General features: G+C 36.5%; 1 protein-coding gene across 1 annotated transcript in view; it reads left to right on the top strand.

Moving 5' to 3' along the window:
- The window catches only part of ryr2b (ryanodine receptor 2b (cardiac)), an 89735-nt gene extending 76994 nt beyond the window's left edge, over nucleotides 1-12741 (top strand). The window contains exons 94-104 of the mRNA XM_067455682.1: nucleotides 1864-1994; nucleotides 2153-2195; nucleotides 4231-4367; nucleotides 4556-4622; nucleotides 4717-4863; nucleotides 5376-5510; nucleotides 7435-7591; nucleotides 7915-7979; nucleotides 8281-8381; nucleotides 11460-11511; nucleotides 11762-12741. Coding sequence (XP_067311783.1) covers nucleotides 1864-1994; nucleotides 2153-2195; nucleotides 4231-4367; nucleotides 4556-4622; nucleotides 4717-4863; nucleotides 5376-5510; nucleotides 7435-7591; nucleotides 7915-7979; nucleotides 8281-8381; nucleotides 11460-11511; nucleotides 11762-11857 — 1131 coding nt within the window. The 3' untranslated portion in view covers nucleotides 11858-12741. The remainder of the gene's footprint in view (nucleotides 1-1863; nucleotides 1995-2152; nucleotides 2196-4230; nucleotides 4368-4555; nucleotides 4623-4716; nucleotides 4864-5375; nucleotides 5511-7434; nucleotides 7592-7914; nucleotides 7980-8280; nucleotides 8382-11459; nucleotides 11512-11761) is intronic.
- Nucleotides 12742-21669: the final 8928 nt, after the last annotated feature.

Below are 21669 nucleotides of genomic sequence, written 5' to 3' on the forward strand. Positions count from 1 at the left end.
GAATTTAATCCACTTTGAAATAAGGCTGTTACATAACAAAACATGGAAAAAAATTGAAGCGTTGTGAATAATTTCCGGATGTGGTGTTTTTAATATGCTCTTATAAAGGGATAGTTCACTCAAAAATGAAAATTTGATGTTTATCTGCTTACCCCCAGGGCATCCAAGATGTAGGTGTGTTTTTCTTCATTATAACACAAATGAAGATTTTGTTAAAAATCTTAATTTGTGTTATACTGAAGAAACAAACACACTTACATCTTGGATGCCTTGGGGGTAAGCAGATAAACATAAAATTTTAATTTTATGGGTGAACTATCCCTTTAAGACATACCATGTGCAAATTCATAAGTCAACTCCATTGCTGAGTTTTCAAACTGCACTGGGAAAAAAACACCATTTGAAATCAACAGTATTTCTGATGTCACAAACTACCTTGTAACCAATCACTGCAACGTGCAGGCAGGCTTTAGTATATCATTAACTGCATGGGAGTCTCAAGACAAGCCAGGTTATCCCGGTATACACTCACCTAAAATATTATTAGGAACACCTGTTCAATTTCTCATAAATGCAATTATCTAATCAACCAATCACATGGCAGTTGCTTCAATGCATTTAGGGGTGTGGTCCTGGTCAAGACAATCTCCTGAACTCCAAACTGAATGTCAGAATAGGAAATAAAGTTGATAAATAAAGCAATTTTGAGCGTGGCATGGTTGTTGGTGCCAGACGGACTGGTCTGAGTATTTCACTGGGATTTTCACCAACAACCATTTTTAGGGTTTACAAAGAATGGTGTGAAAAGGGAAAAACATTCAATATCTGGCAGTCCTGTGGGTGAAAATGCCTTGTTGATGCTAGAGGTCAGAGGATAATGGGCCGAGTGATTCAAGCTGATAGAAGAGCAACTTTGACTGAAATAACCACTCATTACAACCGAGGTATGCAGCAAAGCACTTGTGAAGCCACAACATGCACATGCTTGAGGCGGATGGGCTACAACAGCAGAAGACCCCACTGGGTACCACTCACTCCACTACAAATAGGAAAAAGAAGCTACAATTTGCACAAGCTCACAAAAATTGGACAGTTGAAGACTGGAAAAATGTTGCCTGGTCTGATGAGTCTTGATTTCTGTTGAGTCATTCAGATGGTAGAGTCAGAATTTGGTGTAAACAGAATGAGAACATTGATCCATTATGCCTTGTTACCACTGTGCTGGCTGCTGGTGGTGGTGTAATGGTGTGGGGAATGTTTTCTTGGCACACTTTAGGCCCCTTAGTGCCATTTGGGTTTCATTTAAATGACACGGCCTACCTGAGGATTGTTTCTGACCATGTCCATCCCTTTATGACCACCATGTACCCATCCTTTGATGGCTACTTCCAGCAGGACATTTCAAATTGTTTTCTTGGACATGACAATGTGTTCACTGTACTAAAATGGCCCCCACAGTCACTAGATCTCAACCCAATAGATTATCTTTGGGATGTGGTGGAACGGGAGCTTCATGCCCTGGATGTGCATCCCACAAATCTCCATCAACTGAAAGATGCTATCCTATCAATATGGGCCAACATTTCTAAAGAATGCCAAACACAGTATTAGTATGGTATTCCAAATAATCCTTTAGGTGAGTGTATTTTTCTGTAGATATGAAAAACTGGGTACATTTAGAAATGTAGTGGGCTTTTTTCCACTTAAGTTCTTGTTCAAGATTTGAGATTATCCAAAGAGAATCTTATGCTTCAATGGAAGATATATTTGTTCATTTCCCGGCTTAAAAATCTCAGAATGTTTTATATGGTCTCAGGCATATAAAACATCCAACTACCTTTTTCATTATTTGACCTCTGACAGGTTCCTTTAGTTATTTTTAAGCGAGAGAAGGAGCTGGCTCGTAAACTGGAGTTCGATGGACTCTACATCACAGAGCAACCTTCTGAAGAAGACATTAAAGGGCAGTGGGACAGAATGGTCATCAATACACCGTAAGAGCTTCATAAATGCCTTATAAAGGATCACATTGAAACATTAAAACAATGGCTGACCTTCTATATGAATTTAAAAATTAGAATTATAACTACTACACAGTACAAATGTTGACACTCTTCTGTGATATTCTGTTTTCTTTTCTGCTGTTTTTCAGGTCATACCCAAGCAATTATTGGGATAAATTTGTGAAAAGGAAGGTAAGTTGAACAAATAAAACAAACTTCTCTCTTCTCTAAAACTCCTTCTATCTTCTCTAAAACTCCCTTAACTAAGATGGGTTGATACATACCTCTCTCGTCTCAGTGCATGCACTTGATCACTCTGACGTGCGGTGACATTTTGATAGCATTTAGCTTAGCTTACTAAGCCTGTTTCATTCATTTGGTACCAAACAGAGATCAAGTTAGAAGCAACCAAACACCTCCACATTTTCCCTATTTAAATAATTACACGAAAAGTTGAACGACCAAGTATGGTGGAACAAAATAAAGCGTGGCACTTTTTTAAGTAGGTTAAAAAGGATAACTATAATGTATGTCGGAATAGCACATTGATTCACTTTTGAGAGTTTTTTTTTCTCCTGCAGTATTGTAAGAGATTTCTAAATTTTCTCCCCCTCATGTTTTTCCAAACCCTTAAGACTGTTGTTCATTTTTGGAACACAAATTAAGATATTTTTGATGAAATCTGGGAGTCCTACCAGAACAACCTGGTCCCACAGAATTCCGTGAAATGAACACGGATCCTCAAAAATCCGTGGTTAAAGGCCCTTAACTCAAAAATCCGTGGTAGTTTCACGGAATCGCCGAAAATTCTGTGATGGGTCCACGGAAGTGATGCCTATGTAAGTCAATGACAGGCAGCATCCGTGGTCCACACACAGATTCCCAACATGCATTTAATGTAAAAGTAGACATGATTTTATGAATATTTATAGCATACTTTTATATTTCGGAGCAACTAACTCCACTCCTACGCTAAACCTACCCACTCAACAATATAAAACACATTACAGGCAAATAAGTGTAGACTACAGTCACAAACAGTTATTTATTGCAAAAACGGACCAAAAAAAGTATAGAAGTATTAACTCATGTTGCATTCCATGTCTTCTGAAGTCATATGATATCTTCATCTGAAGAACAGAGTTGATCTTAATGTTTTAATCATTGAAATGATGATCGCGCTCCACACACACACACACGCGCTCCATTCCTATTTCTCAGTCAAATGATACAAACGACTCTTCAGCATGACGTGATCGGTCATGAGACACACAAGAGCCAATGGCATTTTACAATCAAAGCAGACATAATGACGCAATTGGTCACGCGACATACAACAGCCAATGCTGTCAAAGCTGATGTGGCGTTTCTTCTGGCGGCAGTATTTGAAATGTATTAATATTCACCGGATGGACTCTACGTTACGACTCTATTTTCTTTACAGAAATCAATTGTTTGTCCTCGGAACACTTGGAATATTTGTAGTTTCTGAATAAATTGTGCCTGCAGTATCTGTGTATCTGCCTGTTATATTCTGTTTTTTATAATACACAAATGCGTAGGTTTAGGGAAGGGATTGAGTTAAGTGTTCAAAATGTGTCTGAATAAAAAGAAAATAAAAGTAAATAGAATTATGCTAAATCAAACTGACGAACATAAGGTGTTGGAATAGGGAATCCATGTGTGGACCACGGATGCTGCCTGTCATTGACATATACATAGGCATAACTTCCGTGGACCCATCACAGAATTTTCGGCGATTCCGTGAAACTACCACAGATTTTTGAGTTAAGGGCCTGTTTTCGTTTCATGGAATTCTGCGAGATCAGGTTGACCAGGCAGAATCTCTGTTCCTCCATTGGCAGCTATGCAACTAAAACTTTGATGCTTCAAAGTTAATAAAGAGATCATAAAACTAATCTATATGACTTGAGCGGCTTATTCTATAAGATGCTTCCTTTTTTATCATCCGCCATGTGAGAAGCATAAATCCAGTGGCTTAGAAAAGCAACAGCAGACCTCTCAACAATAAACCTGGTTTGAGATATCATTCGTGTCTGCAGCACAAACAGTGTTGGATGAATTGCGTGCCAAATATAATACTTGGGTTCAGCCCCAGTAATAATGATCCAATCCCTTGATGTGCTACAGTAAGTGTTATTTGAGCTGGAGGTTCAAACTGTTTTTCTGTTTTTGATTCATTCTGTTATTGCTTTTCGTGCTGCAGGTAATGGCGAAATATGGAGAGCTGTATGGATCAGCACGCATCAATGAGCTTCTGGGCTTGGATAAAGCTGCTCTGGACTTCAGCTCAGAGGCTCATGAGAAGAAGAAACCTATACAAAAGGGTGCCATCACTGCCCTGTGAGTTACACCCCTCTTCTTTTATTGATTATAATAATTCCACCAAGCAAACCAGCTTTTGTTCAGAGAAAGAGCCCAATGAGTTCATCTTTAGAACATTTTAATTTCACTGTGTGCCAGATGATGGCAGCAGTGTTCAGTGCGATATGCTTAAAATTAATCAAATACATCATTCTCATATTTCACAGCTTCAGATTAAACACCATTGATGTGAAGTATCAGATATGGAAGCTGGGAGTGGTTTTCACCAACAATGTAAGCTTCTTTACTCTTTGAACACTCAAAGTGTTAAAACAGAAGGCATCAGTGGGCCAAATCTAACATGAAATTGTGTTTTGCTTTCTCTCAGTCCTTCCTTTACCTGGCCTGGTATATGTTTGTGTCAGTTCTGGGACATTACAACAATTTTTTCTTCGCTGCACACCTGCTAGACATCGCCATGGGCTTCAAAACACTGCGCACCATACTATCATCAGTTACACATAATGGCAAACAGGTACTACATTTGTGTGTGTGTTTGTGTGTGTGTGTGTGTGTGTGTGTGTGTGTGTGTGTGTGTGTGTGTGTGTGTGTGTGTGTGTGTGTGTGTGTGTGTAGTGATCTCAATGTCATTAGACCCTACACAAATATGAATGTCATTATACTATGTAACAAAAAAATAATATATTAGAACTAACTGGTCATGTTTTATAACAGTTGTGCTGCTTAATATTTTTGTGAAAACCATGATACTTTTTCAGAATCATGGTTTTCACAAAAAAAAAAAGCATTTATTTGATATAGAAATATTTTGTAGCATTATAAATGCCTTTACTGCAACTTGATTAATTTATTAAAAGTAGTTTTTTTTATATTATTGTGCCATCTTTCTTTAAAATCAGTGCCAGGTGGTTTCCTATTTTCTTGTTGTCATTTAATACAGTAATATTCATAATTTTTAAGTGTGACACTTTCCACATTTTTGAGTCACTGTATATCTGCGAAGAAAGGCTGTTGTCTGTGTTTCAGCTGGTTTTGACCGTGGGACTGTTGGCTGTGGTCGTGTATCTCTACACTGTGGTTGCCTTTAACTTCTTCCGCAAGTTTTACAACAAGAGTGAGGACGGTGAACCAATGGACATGAAATGCGAGGATATGCTCACAGTGAGTAGCCCACTGTCTATCTATCTCTTAGGTTTAGAAATAGTCATGGTATTGATCTCAGAAACATAAGAGCATTAACATAAACTTCTGTTCAAAAACTTGAGATTGGGAAGATTTTTGTTTCGTTTTTGCAAGAAGTCTCTTATGCTTATCTTATGCATTTATATTTTTTATCACCTTTATTTCCCATTTTATTAAATTATGTCAGGTGGTGCAACCAAATCATTGTTTATACTGTAGTCGTACCACCTGACGTGGAACGTGTACCGACCTACCCATACAGACGGAGCATATTTAGGCCACACCTACACCAAAACACACAAAGCACGGGGGCGGCGGTGGGGGGTGGGGATGTAGAGTCCAACACTCTCCATTGACTTAGTATTTTGTGAACCTTGTCATTTTTTTTTTTACTTGTAACAAAAAAAACAATGCTTAAAAGCTGATATGTGATAACGTGTACAGCTAAAAAACACATTTCTGTGTCAAAAATACTCCTTCCGGTTTCTCACAAGTTTCGGAGAGTTTTTTTCGAGTACGAGTCTGCTTGACGTTAACAGGGCGGAATGTCCTTGTATGGGCTGTATGGGCTCTTCTCCCGGAAGGATGCGCGCGCAAGCGACCAGAGCGAGAGAGGAAATGTACACTGCTCTCAAGCTGCAGATCCACTTGTCCATGCAACACTTCTGTCGCGCCGCGCTCCACTTTATTCATATGGGTGACATCAAACAACTTTAACACGCCCGCACAGCATTCCGGGAAGGCATTTGAACCGATTTGAACGCAGAAATGACGAGAAGCGTCAAAACATCACGCTTCAGTCGTGTCGCAAAAGTGGATCTCCGTGGTCACTGCTGTCACAGGACTTCACGAAATCAACAACATCACCAAATAAATGTGTTTTTGACAGAGTGGCCCCAGCGATAAAGGTTCACGGTTGTGCTTTGGAAGCAGGCGGTGAGTAAAACTGCTTCAAATGTCTGTGTTGTTGGCTATCGTGGCGTAAGTAAACATCAATAAACAACACAATCATTAATAGTTAATTTATCAATGGAGCATGCGATGTATGGTGTGTGTTTAAATACATTTGTTTAGCTGACCAATATAGGTGTCAGTTTGTTTATTGTAAAACCACCCAAACTTAAACCTAGGGGACCTTCACACAAAGCGTGCTTCTTCATTCAAATGCGCTCCTCCATTGTTTTTTTTATACACTATCTGACATGCAAAACCGTTTTGCTTGCTACTGCTAAGATTTAGTCACATACAATAGTCCATAAACCAAATAAACAAACGCAAATGTTGATACAGTACATACCACAGAGACGGACGTCCTGATGTTACTGCTTCTCCTGTTTAATTTATTTTAGCCTCTGGATTCAATTTTGGATCATATATGTATAAGTTGAATCTGATTGATAGCCATGGTTTATTAGGGTAACGTTTTCGTTTCCACGCTTGACGATGTCCGCTTTCAGAAGCTCTCGTTCTGTAGCTGCTCGCTCGTCATTCTTTAGCTCCGCCCACACGATACGCCTCAAGACGCTCGTTTTTTTTCCGGAAAGACTCGGTACAGCCTATCTTTCTTTTATAAATATATTAAAACTAAAGACTTTATGGAGATATTAAGGATGCAATACTACTCTATAGGTACTCAAGATTGACATGAGATTGACTGAAAATTTGTGTGTCCCCCCCCCCCCCCCCCCCCCTTTAAATGTACTAAAAATGAATTCAAACTAAAAAGGTTTTATAGTATAAAGTGATATATACCATGAATTGTTTTCAGTAATTTAAAAGACAATAATGCATTTGGACACAACAATATGCACGTCATGTCATTCACAGATAAAACAAATGTAGTACTGTTCTGGTGCTTGAATAAAGCAGTGAAAAAAGTGATTCATTCTGTATGTGTGCTTAGTGTTACATGTTCCACATGTATGTTGGCGTGCGAGCCGGAGGAGGGATCGGAGATGAAATCGAAGATCCGGCCGGTGATGAGTTTGAGTTCTATCGTGTCATCTTCGACATCACCTTCTTCTTCTTTGTCATCGTCATCCTCCTCGCCATCATCCAGGGTGAGTGATAGAGAGATTTTGACTGTATTTTGAGTGAAATGGCAAACAAATGAAATGTGCACCAAATTTTAATAAGGACTATGAGTGTTCGGGTTTAATTGTTTAGTTTGTCCTCTAATTCAAATCATGTTAAGCAGCGCTGGAGAGAGCTTCATTAAAAGATCACGCTCTCACAAGCTGAGAGGGGTTTATGGGAAGAGATCTGAGGACTGTGTGATGCTAGAGGAGTGTGATGCGTGGGGTGAACTACTCACGATTTAAATGTTTGGCTTTTGTAACTTAATTGTGTTTGCGACTTGCTCTGTTGTCATATCGTTTGAAAGGTCTAATCATTGATGCATTTGGCGAGTTGAGAGACCAGCAGGAGCAGGTTAAAGAGGACATGGAGGTGAGTTCAGATTTGATTATTTTAGCACCACGCTACATCCTGAATCCATTCAGATTAATGACACCTGTCTTCTTGTGTTCCAATTAACACACTGAATGAATTTATCGAAAAGCAAACATTTCTTTAATTATAAATCAGAGCTACACTGTACTTGCAAGTTAATATTTTATTTCTGTTAGTAAATACATCATTAATCTCTGCCAGACAGTCTTTGGACTAGACGTTAGTTTTATGCTAATTGATCATCTATAATTAAACAGTGAATGTGGCGTGCCATTAAGTCAGTTTTTTTCTTCTGTAGACTAAGTGTTTTATCTGTGGCATTGGGAGCGAGTACTTTGACACAGTGCCCCATGGTTTCGAGTCGCACACACTGCAAGAACACAACCTGGCCAACTATTTGTGAGTACTAGAAAACAGAGGTCAGAGGTCACTTTTGCCTAATTTCTGTCATATTTTTCAGTCACAATTTTAAAGGCTGTTGTGAGATCAGTATTCTGCTGGAAAATATGTCTATTGTGCAGCAGGTCAGGACAGAGAGCATTTCATGTGACAAAATATGTACTGTGGTGGTGCCACAATGGTGATAAAATATGATGAATGATTAATTTACGTTACATGTATTTACATATCATCTTAAGGTTTAAAAAAAAAAATCATTGTATTTGCAAAGTGCTATAACCAAAAAACATGATCATATTGTTAATTATGTTAAGGGTGTCATGAACTGGCTTTTAAAAAAAAAAGTATACTGTTGTCTGAGGTTAATTAATGACCTGTGTGTGGTTTTTACATTCAAAAACATCATAACTAATAAGTAATAGGCTATTTTCTACACTGGTTTTGAGGCTCTCTCCTGAACGCTGGGTTTTGATGGGCTTGACGCACTGGAGACTTGGAAGTAAACCCCGGCTAGGATTGGATAAGATTTGCATATTCAATGAGTTTAAGCTTCCCTGTCAGTTCAGTTCACATAATTGTTTTAAAAGTGACAACTGGAATGATTCTCTCGATCACAGCTCATAAACGTCTTTATCAAAAAAACACAATGATTTATTTCTCATCCACCCGTGACTGATTGAAATATTATTTTTGTATTGCTTGGCCAGCCCGATCGGTGGAAATAAGCGCGAACCGCAAGCACGTGATCCAGATCAAGAAAGGAATATTATTTCACTATTTGAGATTCACCGGCCTGCCGACGGGCTTACATTTTGGTAACACGTCTGGAAAACACATAGCCCCGGGACTACTATTACATATAAAAAAGACATTTTACTCACATAAGTGTGTTCAGACCTGCAAACTTGTCGCTTTTCGGCGACAATCCGCATTATCTTGGTCAAAAAGACTGGACATGCAAAACATTATTGGATAATTCTTATAACTAACATTTCTCTGGGCCAGTTGGAAGCGTCAGAATCCTGAAGCACACAGCGTCAACTGAGCTCGCCATTGAATGAGACACCTGGCTACCACGCGAGTCTGATGGATGGAAGGAAGCAAGCCTAGTGTTCAATTCAAGCATGTAGATTACGCGGGGGACAGGGGGACGTGTCTCCCGTACATAAAAAAAGTGTATTTTCATCCCTCGCACTTTTACTGGGTCTCCCCGATCCTAGTCGACCCGCTCCGAGCGGGATTCGAACCGCCGTTACCTGCGCGAGGGCGGGCAAGTTAACAGGGACGCTAAAGACCGCTTTCTCTAACCTTGGTTGATTGCGTGCTTCTTGAGGTCACGGGCAAGCCTATTTATACATAGAAACCAATGTGAATACATCAAGATTTAAATTCAGGGACAAAAAATAATCTATGCATGACCTGTTGTTTCATTATCTAAATATGAGGTGGGCGCTCTCACAGAAAGTCCAAAAGCGGATTCCTAGAAACTTACTGTCAAGCTGGAGCTGCAGCTGAAGGAAAACAGTCGTTACGAGCTGAAACGTTACAACGGCAATCCAACGATTGCGACAATATATGCTTTATGTGTGTTTTTCAAGCCATCTCAATGTAAGCTATTTACTGAAAATTAAGTAGGCCTATCATATGAATAATGTAGTGCTAACTGACAGCTTTTTAAATGTTTATCTTCTGCTCACCAAAGCTGCATTTAAAATATAGTTTAAACAGTATTGTGAAATACCATAACAAATTAAAACAGCCTTTTTCTATGTGAATATAGTAGTCATTTATTGCTGTGATCAAAGCTGAATTTATCATCATTAAAAATGTCTCCACTCTTCAGTGTCACATGATCCTTCACTAATCATTCTCATATGAGGATTTCATAATCAAGAAACATTTTTGATTATTATCTGTGTTGAAAACAGTTGTGCTACTTAAAAATGTTGTGGAAACCATGATACATTTTATTTTTTAGGATTCATTGATGATAGAAAGTTCAATGGACAGCATTTATTTGCATTAATTAAATCAATTATCTTTTGTAATATTAAAAATATCACTTGTGATACAAGATATTTATTTTTTAATTTTACCACAAATGTGTGAATGGTATGGGGGTTTCCAAAAAAATGAAGCAGCACCATGAGCAGCAAAACTGTTTTCAACACTGATAATAATCATAAATGTTTGTTGAGCATCAAATCCTAATATGAGAATGATTAGTGACACTGAAGACTTGAGTAATGGTGATAAATTCAGCTTTGATCACAGAAATAAATGACACTTTACTATATATTCACGTAGCAAAGATGTACATCAGAAGATGAACAGATGATGTAGCCCCCCCCTGGTCTGGTGTGTTGCACCATTCCTGTCGGATCCAGTATAGAAGGCACAACATTGTGTTTTAATCTCAATATGTCTGCAAATCCAACTTGACCTGAGACTTGTTTACAAATGATTCCGAAGTGAAATGAGGCAAACACACGTACATGTCTTCCCCAAGTGAGCTGGAACTTCATTAAAAATAAATGAAGTATATTAATATTAATATTAATATAAAATAAAATAAAGTATACTAATATTATGATCCAAAGAAAGCTTATGCAGCAACTGTGTTCTTCCACAACCAGGAATTGTGCAATATCTTGCTATCTTCCTATCTTCCAAACAGCTCCATGAGTTGGTGGGCGGAGTTACTGAATTAGACGTGGTTATTATTTTCTGTAGAGGCATTATTTTCATTATTTATGTTCTGCAACAGATGATATCAAGATGCACACACGATCGTTTTCTGGGCCTGGGTGTCTATAAAAGCTTTTCTTTCTTTTTCTACCAATGAAGTTTTCAGCTCTGAAACTTACAGAATATTCTTATATTACCATGACCTTTTATATATCGAAAGCTCAAGGGAAAATTGATTTCTCAATTCATCACTTTAATCAAATCATTATAATCCTGACCTATAGTTCAAGAAACAATGGCAACAAAGTTTAGCCTAAAATAGGAGTCTTGTTTCTGTTTTTATTGACTGAAAATGGATAACATTAATTTGATGTTTTGTTTGCCCTTTAGGTTTTTTCTGATGTATCTCATCAATAAGGATATTACAGAACATACTGGACAGGTACAGCATGAATCTTTATTGGAAAAAAAGATAGGACATTTTTTAGAGTGAAAAATGTGTGCTTAATAATACAATAATATGTAAAACCATCAAACAAATAGTTTGAGGTCTGTAAGATTAGTCAAAATGTTTTTGAAAGAAATCTCTTATGCTCACCAAGACTCAATTTATTTGGTCAAAAAACCACAAAGAATAGAAAACATTTGAACATTTTAAAATACTTTGACTGCTGCACTCTTTAACACATCAGGAATCATACGTGTGGAAGATGTTCCAGGAACGCTGCTGGGAGTTCTTTCCTGTTGGAGACTGTTTTCGGAAACAGTATGAGGTTCAACTCAGCTGAAGAATTCCAGTTCATTTTCTGTAGTTTAGTTGGTAAATGCTTATGAAGTATGTCTGGGATGTTCTTATGATAATAAGAAGCTGGTGTATAACTCAGTATTTTCTTTTGTGCATGCTTGTTTGGTTCTTACTATTTATTCACTACCTATTTATTGTTATAATTTACATTTATTTGTATAGCTCTTATCACAGTATTATAGTTTCAAAGCAGCTTGACAGAAAAGACATGTTTCTGCAATGTACGGTTCTAAGATAATACAAATCATGCAATGAGCTAACATCATGTATTCTCTTAGGCAGAAACAACGAGCATGTTAAAGCAATAATTACATGTTATGATCATAATGATGGCAATATTTGAGAAATTTGGCAATTTTGTATATTGATAACTGTCATCTCTTCACAAGTGTTGCGTCATCTGAAATCTTTGTAAGAGTGTTAAGTGTAATCTCTAGTTACCTCGCAATGGGCTAGTTGGTCTTATTTTATTAATATATCATATTTGTAACTTTAAGGCACTAAGTTCATGTTGTACTTTTTGGACATATGGAGTCCAAATGAAACCTGTCACTTTGGAATAAATGCAAGTAGTGTAAACTAAAACATGGCATCTTTAGTTTGAAAATCTCCAGCACCCATATTAATGTTCACAGTTAACCATACTGGGAATATTAGAATATAACTAGATTTTTATATTATCATTAGACAAATAAGTGGCGCATACATTTATATATCAAACTTGTAGCACAAACAGTGCAGGACCATTACTTCAAGAACATGGAAACTGGTCTTATTGTAGCTCTTCTAATCTAGAGTGTTGTGTATCTGATATTAATAATTTATGGAGAATCTCACTTCCTCATTTTCACTACAAAAATCTAGTTTTCCGGTAAAATATATAATCATTCTTAAAATGATGTTTATGTCTCCAGTGTTTCAGTTACTCCAAGTTTATTTTTATCTTGTTGAAATCAGGGTTTTTTTTTTTAATCACCCACTAATAATTAAAATTTATGGTTAACAAACTGTCAGACTAATTATGACAGCATTAATATTATTTTTGTGCACAGTGTGATGTCTGAAGTTCCATAACCTTTATTTGCTCTTATTGTTCTCATTGTGTTGTTCTCATCCCTTTCTCTTTACTCTCTTCATCCACTGTCAGCCTTCTCGTGTTCGTCTCCTTATTTTCAACAGCCACTCCATCATCTGTGGTTCTCATCTCTCTCAACTCCTCTCTGTCTGTCTGTCTCTCTCTCCGTGTGAGAGGTAGCACTCAGATCCTGAGCGTGAAATGAAATTATACGGCAGCCCACATCACATGCTGCTGGTCGAGTTGTCGCTGCTGCAGGGCATGACGCATTGATCTCCAGCAATTCCAGAGGTGCTGCCAAAGCTTTAACCCCCATCTACATGAATGTAATGCGCAGTCCTGCTGCTGTCAGCCTTATTAAAAAGAAGACAAAGGACAGAACTGATTACCATTATCTGTAATAGAAGGAAAACCATTGATAGAAAAAGCATCAGCAGTAGCCTACCACAATTTTTCAAAGTTAGGTGTGTATATATATATATATATATATATATATATATATATATATATATATATATATATATATATATATATATATATATATATATATATATATATATATATATATATATATATATATATATATATATATATATATATATATATATATATATATATATATATATATATATATATATATATATATGTGTGAATAACACTGATTATCTCTTCATCACTGTGCCTGTTAGTGGGTGGGATAAATTAGGCAGCAAGTGAATATTTTGTCCTCAAAGTTAATGTGTAAGAAGCAGGAAAAATGGCCAAGCATAAGGATTTGAGTGAGTTTGACAAAGGGCCAAATTGTGATGGCTAGACGACGGGGTCAGAGCACTGCAGATCTTGTGGGATGTCCCGATCTGCAGTGGTTAGTATCAAAATTGCTCCAAGGAAGGAACAGGGGTGAACTGGCGACTGGGTCATGGGTGGCCAAGGCTCATTGATGCACGTGGGGAGCAAAGGCTGACCTGTGTGGTCTGATCAAACAGACAAAGTACTGTAGCTCAAATTGTTTCATTGAATATATATAATTGAAACCAAATAAATACTATACAGATTTAAATTATTTATTATATATTTTATAGGAATCTGTTTATGATTATGGATTAATTGAGTTCTTGTTCTTAAAGTTTTTGTTTATAGTTGAATGAAACGATAGTCTTTCCTTCCCTATTGTTTATCCGAGTAAATCGCTTCTCGAACAAGAACAATTGCAGCGTTATATTGTCCATCAGGAATTGATTGGTTGTGGTCTGCTATTGGTCTCACGTGAATGACAGGTTGTCCTACCCCTTCAAATGCAGTTATTTTAAACCTTTTATTCATCAAATATATTAGGCAGCAGAACTGTTTCCAACACTCATAATAAATCAGAATATAAGAATGATTTCTGAAGGACCATGTGATAGGCTGGATGTCACCTGTGACACTGAAGACTGGAGTAATGATCCTGAAAATTCAGCTTTGCATCACAGAAATAAATTATAATTTAAAGTATAATAAATTGAAAAATTTAAATTGCAATAATATATATATATATATATATATATATATATATATATATATATATATATATATATGTATGTATGTATGTATGTATATATATTTATTTCTTTTTAAACTGTATTTTTGTATTTTTGATCAAATAAATGCAGGCTTGATGAGCAGAAGAAACTTCTTTCAAAAACATTACAAATAGTATACACACACACACACACAGATGTGCACAGATGTAATTGTCCGTTTTTAATGACTTTAAATGATAAAATGTCAGACTGAACACACCACAGTGATTGTGAGTGATTCATTTTTGTAAATCATAGCCTGTTTGTGTTTGACTGATGGCCACCCAGAAATGTGTTGGAGTGAACAGAGGTATTTGTGATGGATGGTAATGTACCTAGCCTGTGGTCTGTTCACTGCTACAGCTCTTACTGCACTGTAAGCTAGAGCATGCTGGTGGTTTTAATTGAGAGTAATAGTGGAGAGAAGGATGTGGGCTGCATGTTGAGGAGAATAGACAAAGAAGTGGGACTCTGGATCCATTCTTACATTTTTCTCTGCAAAATCATAAGCTGATGCCAGATGTCAGATTCATATTTCCAATAAAGAAAAGGCGATTCTGGGCCAGAGAGATCACCTATTTGGTTAATGTCCTTCTCAGACTCTACCATCATGACCTTTGGGATAACATAACCCTTCCCAGATCATCTGAGAATTGCTGAATCCTTTAGGTACTGAATGTCGGGCTGAAAGGTCAATAGATTTTGTCTGGGATTGCGATGCTGCAGAGAACTGCATTTATTATGTTAAAGGTGGGGTAAGTGATATCTGGTCACCGTTGTTGATATTTCAAATCACCGTAACAAACACGCCCCTACCCCCAAAAAGGGTCTCGGCCCTATTTTGATAGCTCCGCCCCACACATACGTAACCCAGGCAACAATTATGGCAGAATCTGTGTGTAACTAATCCAGGTCGAATATTCAATGAAAAAGTCAACCCTTCTGTCACAAAAACACAAACCGTTCTTACCTGCTGATTGGCTACAAGTTTGTTATTCCACTCAGCCCGAGTCCTTTTACTAAAACGGTTTTGAAATAATACTTACCCCACCTTTAAAGGGTTAGTTCACCCAAAAATGAAATTGATGTCATTAATGACTCACCCTAATGTCGTTCCACACCCGTAAGACCTCCGTTCATCTTCAGAACACCGTTTAAGATATTTTATATTTTAGTCCCAGAGCATATGCAGTCTATGCACACTTTTTTACTGTCCATGTCCAGAAAGGGAATAAAAACATCATCAAAGTAGTCCATATGTGACATCAGTTGGTTGATTAGAATCTCTTGAAGCATCGAAAATACATTTTGGTCCAAAAATATAAAAAACTACGAAATTATTCAGCATTGTCTTCTCTTCTGCGTTCCTCCAAAAAGATTCAAACGGTGTGAATCAATCAATGATTCTGGTCGCCAATGTCACGTGATTTCAGCAGTTCAGATCGCATCAAACCGCCAAACTGCTGAAATCACGTGACATTGGCGACCCGAATCATTGATCGATTCACTGATTCATTAACCGTTTGAATCTTTTTGGAGAAACACGGGAATAGAGGACAATGCTGAATAAATTCATAGTTTTTGATATTTTTGGACCAAAATGTATTTTCGATGCTTCAAGAGATTCTAATCAACCAACTGATGTGACATATGGACTACTTTGATGATGTTTTTATTCCCTTTCTGGACATGGACAGTATAGTGGGCATTGACTGCATATGCTCTGGGACTAAAATATAAAATATCTTAAACTGTGTTCTGATGATGAACAGAGGTCTTACAGGTGAGGAACGACATTAGGGTGAGTCTAATGACATCAATTTCATTTTTGGATGAAATAGCCCTTTAAGGTTTTAACTGATCAGGCACATGGATGAGAACAAATCATTTTTATTTTACAGATGTTTATTTTATCATTGAAATAATAATGTCACTTAAATGCAAATATCATTTTATATTTGAACGTATGTATATTATGGGTGTAAATGTACACCATTTCGGCAGGCTACTGAACAGTGCAAATGCAATCTTTAACAATATAGGCTTGTTACGCAGCCTCATTCGCGCAAATCGTGCCACAGAATGTCAATTAAGCATCTTTACATTGACTTGTAACATGTAAATCATTTAGAGTGTGCGTCAATCTGTACTTTGAATTCTGACAGGAAATACTAAACCACCCGCGTATCTTTGAAATACTCTTTTTTAACATGCTAAGATTTGGGACATACTAATTCTATTTTCGAATACTATTTAGTGAGTATAGTATGCAAATTGGAATGCAGCATAAGAATAAAAATAATCAACAGCTGAAAGTATGAGGATACATTACAACTTACTGAAATCTATTGTGTAATCGGCCAATAAGACCTCACTAAAACTGCTTGTAATCAATTTCATGTAGCATTTACCTCAGAATTAATTCAGTGTCCACAGCTGATATTTCACTAATTATAATTATATTTCAACAACGATTTGGAGTAAAACTAGATTTAGATGTTAGGCTAATGCAAATGTTTGTTATTTGAGTGTTAAATATTATATTTAAAAATACTGAATTTAGGCTAATTTGGGCTCTGTTGTTATATTTTTTGTAACTTGCAAGTAAGGGCTCCCTAGCCTATGTACAGGTGCTGGTCATATAATTAGAATATCATCAATATCAAAAGTTAATTTATTTCATTAATTCCATTCAAAAAGTGAAACTTGTATATTATATTCATTCATTACACACAGACTGATATATTTCAAAAGTTTATTTCTTTTAATTTTCATTATTATAACTGACAACTAAGAAAAATCCCAAATTCAGTATCTCAGAAAATTAGAATATTGTGAAAAGGTTAAATATTGAAGACACCTGGTGCCACACTCTAATCAGCTAATTAAATCAGAACATCTGCAAAGGCCTTTAAATGGCCTCTCAGTCTAGTTCTGTATGCTACACAATCTTTGGGAAGACTGCTGACTTGACAGTTGTCCAAAAGACAACCATTGACACCTTGCACAAGGAAGGCAAGACGCAAAAGGTCATTGCAAAAGAGGCTGGCTGTTCATAGAGCTCTGTATCCAAGCACATTAATATAGAGGCGAAGAGAAGGAAAATATGAAAAAAATTGTATAAGCAATATAACAGCACCCTGGAGAGGATGGTGAAAAAAAAAAAAAAACATTCAAAACTGTGGGGGAGATTTACAAAGAGTGGACTGCAGCTGGAGTCAGTGCTTCAAGAACCACTACGCACAGACGTATGCAAGACATGGGTTTCAGCTGTCGCAAGCCACTCTTGAACAACAGACAGTGTCAGAAGCGTCTCGCCTGGGCTAAAAACAAAAAGGACTGGACTGCTGCTGAGTGGTCCAAAGTTATAATCTCTGATGAAAGCCAATTTTGCATTTCCTTTGGAAATCAGGGTCCCAGAGTCTGGAGAAAAAGAAGAGAGGCACACAATCCACATTGCCTGAGGTCCAAGGTTAATTTAGCTGTATACAAGGAAGTTTCAGAGCACGTCATGTTTCCTGCTGCTGACCAACTTTATGGAGATGCAGATTTCATTTTCCAACAGGACTTGGCACCTGCACACAGTGCCAAAACAACCAGAAACTGGTTTAAGGACCATGGTATCCCTGTTCTTAATTGGCCAGCAAACTCGACTAACCTTAACCCCATAGAAAATCTATGGGGTATTGTGAAGAGGAAGATGCAATATACCAGACCCAACAATGCTGAAAATCTGAAGGTAGCTCTCATAACACCTGAGCAGTGCCACAGACTGATCGACTCCATGCCATGCCGCATTGCGGCAGTAATTCAGGCAAAAGTAGCCCCAACTAAGTATTGAGTGCTGTACATGCTCATACTTTTTATGTTCATATTTTCAGTTGGCCAAGATTTCTAAAAAAAAAAAAAAAAAATCTTTGTTTTGGTCTTAAGTAATATCCTAAATTTCTGACATACTGAATTTGGGATTTTCCTTAGTTGTCAGTTATAATCATCAAAATTAAAAGAAATAAACATTTGAAATATACAAGTTTCACTTTTTGAATGGAATTAGTGAAATAAATCCACTTTTTGATATTCTAATTATATGACCAGCACCTGTAGTTCACACTTATTAGCATTAGCAGAGATATTTTTTTATCTGTGATAAATTTTAATGTATAATTTATTTCACTTTTGGACATACACAATTTGTTCAGTAAAACACTGTTTAATAATAAAAAAGAAGCCATTTTATATTTAGTTTTCTCTCCTCTGCTGTAACCTGTAACCGAACCATGACTCCAAAACCGAGATACATATAGTTTTGTGTACCGTTTTACACACACACACACACACACACACACACACACACACACACACACACACACACACACACACACACACACACACACACACACACACACACACACACACACACACACACACACACACACACACACACACACACACAGCATTTAGGTTAGGCTATATAGCATATAGAAGCACTGACATTTCATTTTTCAAGCAAAACTTTAATTGTGCAGGACATTTTTGGGAGTCTCAAGTCTGTTATTTAAATATAATTGAGATATGATGTGAATCATATTCGTTTAATCACATTTTTTATTTGTTTTTCCATTTTAATTTTAGTTAAAGTTTTAGTAATTTTTTGTGTGTGTTTTGTCATTTTGATGTCTATAATGTAGTTTTTTTTTTTTTTTAAAAATGAGTTTAGTTTTAGTTATTTTAGTTTTAGTTAAAAATTTAAATGAAAAAAATGTGAATGAATTTGAATAAAAATATTTTGCTTTGGCAACTTGCTGAAATAAATATTTAAATATAAATATTTTATTTTATTTGAGGTAATGTGTGTTTGTTTGCACTTTACTTCACAGTTTCACCAAATAAATAATTAACTGAAGGTTACGGTTAGCTTTAGGAGTAGGTTCAGGGTACATGAGAACTGTAAAATAAAGTACTACCTGTTTTATTTCAAACAACACTTTTTAGTTTTGTTTTTAGTTTTAGTTATGATAACCCTGACTGCATTGTTTTATTTGCTGTACTACAAGCTCTTATGAGAGTTAGAAGGACTTTATAAAACATTCAGCTGGTGCAGTTCTCGGGCAGAATGAAGAGTATTCGGTGTTGGGTTCATTATATCAGTGTCAAACTCAAGCACGTCATCACGGCTCCAGACACTCAAGCTGGTTCGCATTCGCAAACACTTCATAAGCCACTCACTGTTTCAAACGATATTTGTCCTGTGACCTACCATTTAATTGTTTTCACATTTTGGTTTATGAAAGCAACAGCATGTTAGCATGATGCGTAAGACTATCAAAACTCATTATAAATTTTTCACATTGGGAATTTAATTACTGAGGGAATTATGAAGTTGACTGTAGTAGTTTATCAATAGACACTACACATGAAATTAATTACTCTGTGTTTTTGCATGTTTGAGTATTTGTCAGTAGTAAATGTATATTGTGTATTTTTCCTGAAGGAGACTCGCATCTAGTCTTCTCTTTCTCTTTTGTGTCTCTCTCCTATTTTTTCATTATTCCTCTCAGGATTCATCATTGGAAAAAAAAAAAAAAAAAAAATTCATAGTCAGTCTGTCGAGCTGAGAGAGAATACAGAGAGAATATGCAAATGGACTGAATACAAACATATAGAACAGGACAGGAAGGAAACAGTAGCACACTAGCAAAGGAGTTATGAGGAAAAAATGTCAAGGACATGAACAATCACATAGAACAAGAAAGCGAGAGACGTTATTGTATTCAAAGAAAAAATATACTTTATACATTTACATGACAAACAGCTGAAGAACCATGTCTTAACAAATCCACAACCAACAAAAAAAATTAGATAAAGCATGTTTTCATGATTTGTCATCTCAACTTTTGTATCTTTTGTCAAATCAACTTAAATAATTAATGTGGTTCAGATAACATAATATTTTGAGTTTATATTTATAAAACCAATCTCCTTTATTGTATTAACTAAAAAAAAAAAAATATTTTAAAGAATTCAAAATTGTAAGTCAACCCGGTTACTTACTTTTTTAAGTTAAACCATCAACCTTTTTTACATATTGATTTATACAAAATTAAAGTGGTTCCTTTTTTTGTTTTTTCCCCCTTTATTTTTTGTTTTTGTGCATATCACGTCTGTTGTAGTGTGTTTACTGATATGGTTTATAGGGAACCTGGCATTGTGCACTAGGAATATTTTTTACTCTATGACAGATTGCTTGTGACGTTTCTCATTTGTCACTTTAGATGAAAGTGTCTGTTGAATGAATGAATGTAAATGTATACATGTAGAGTGAGGAAGATGTGTGTGTGTGTGTGTGTGTGTGTGTGTGTGTGTGTGTGTGTGTGTGTGTGTGTGTGTGTGTGTGTGTGTGTGTGTGTGTGTGTGTGTGTGTGTGTGTGTGTGTGTGTGTGTGTGTGTGTTGTGGTATTTGAAATTATAGAGTAGTTAAAGACACATTTATTATTGTAATATGTGTAATGCTCGTATATACTGAATATTTATTTTCAACTGTATTTTATTATTTCAACAGGGCAGCTTTTATCACTTTTATCACTCCTATAACTCCTCTGTGCCGTTTTGTTAGCTGGAAAAAAGATGACTCAAATTCAAGGTGACAACATGACAAAAAGACTCCTGCGTACCTTAATGACAAACCTACCCCTTAACTACACCCCTCTGGCTTTATGCATTTATTTCTTTATACCATCTGTTACTGTATGTTGCACTGAGTTTGTGCCTAATTCGCGCAGAACAGAAGATGTTCCTGAAGCTGCTTCTGAGGCTACATGTGCCCTCGTGTTTATTATGCCATCGAATTGACTTTTCATGCTCCTTTGCTGCTTAATATGGCTCTCTGCACTGCCTGGCACTGGAGCGAGGGAATTTAACTGTCACTTTGAGCTTGACAGTTAAATGGCACTACAAGTTGAAAAATGTATGATTTCGATTTAGTCATTTTGCAGATATCCTTGCTGAAAGTAGCATTTAAAAGTTGATACTAGTAATGGGATGCCAGTTGCATTATGGATGAGCTGCATGGCATCCAAGGTCACACCCGCCTGGCATATTATCACAAAATAAGCATTGAAAAATGAAGCTTTGAACATTACAGACTTCTGATGACAAAAC

The sequence above is a fragment of the Pseudorasbora parva genome, chromosome 10 (assembly GCF_024679245.1).
Source record: "Pseudorasbora parva isolate DD20220531a chromosome 10, ASM2467924v1, whole genome shotgun sequence".
Lineage (NCBI taxonomy): Eukaryota > Metazoa > Chordata > Actinopteri > Cypriniformes > Gobionidae > Pseudorasbora > Pseudorasbora parva.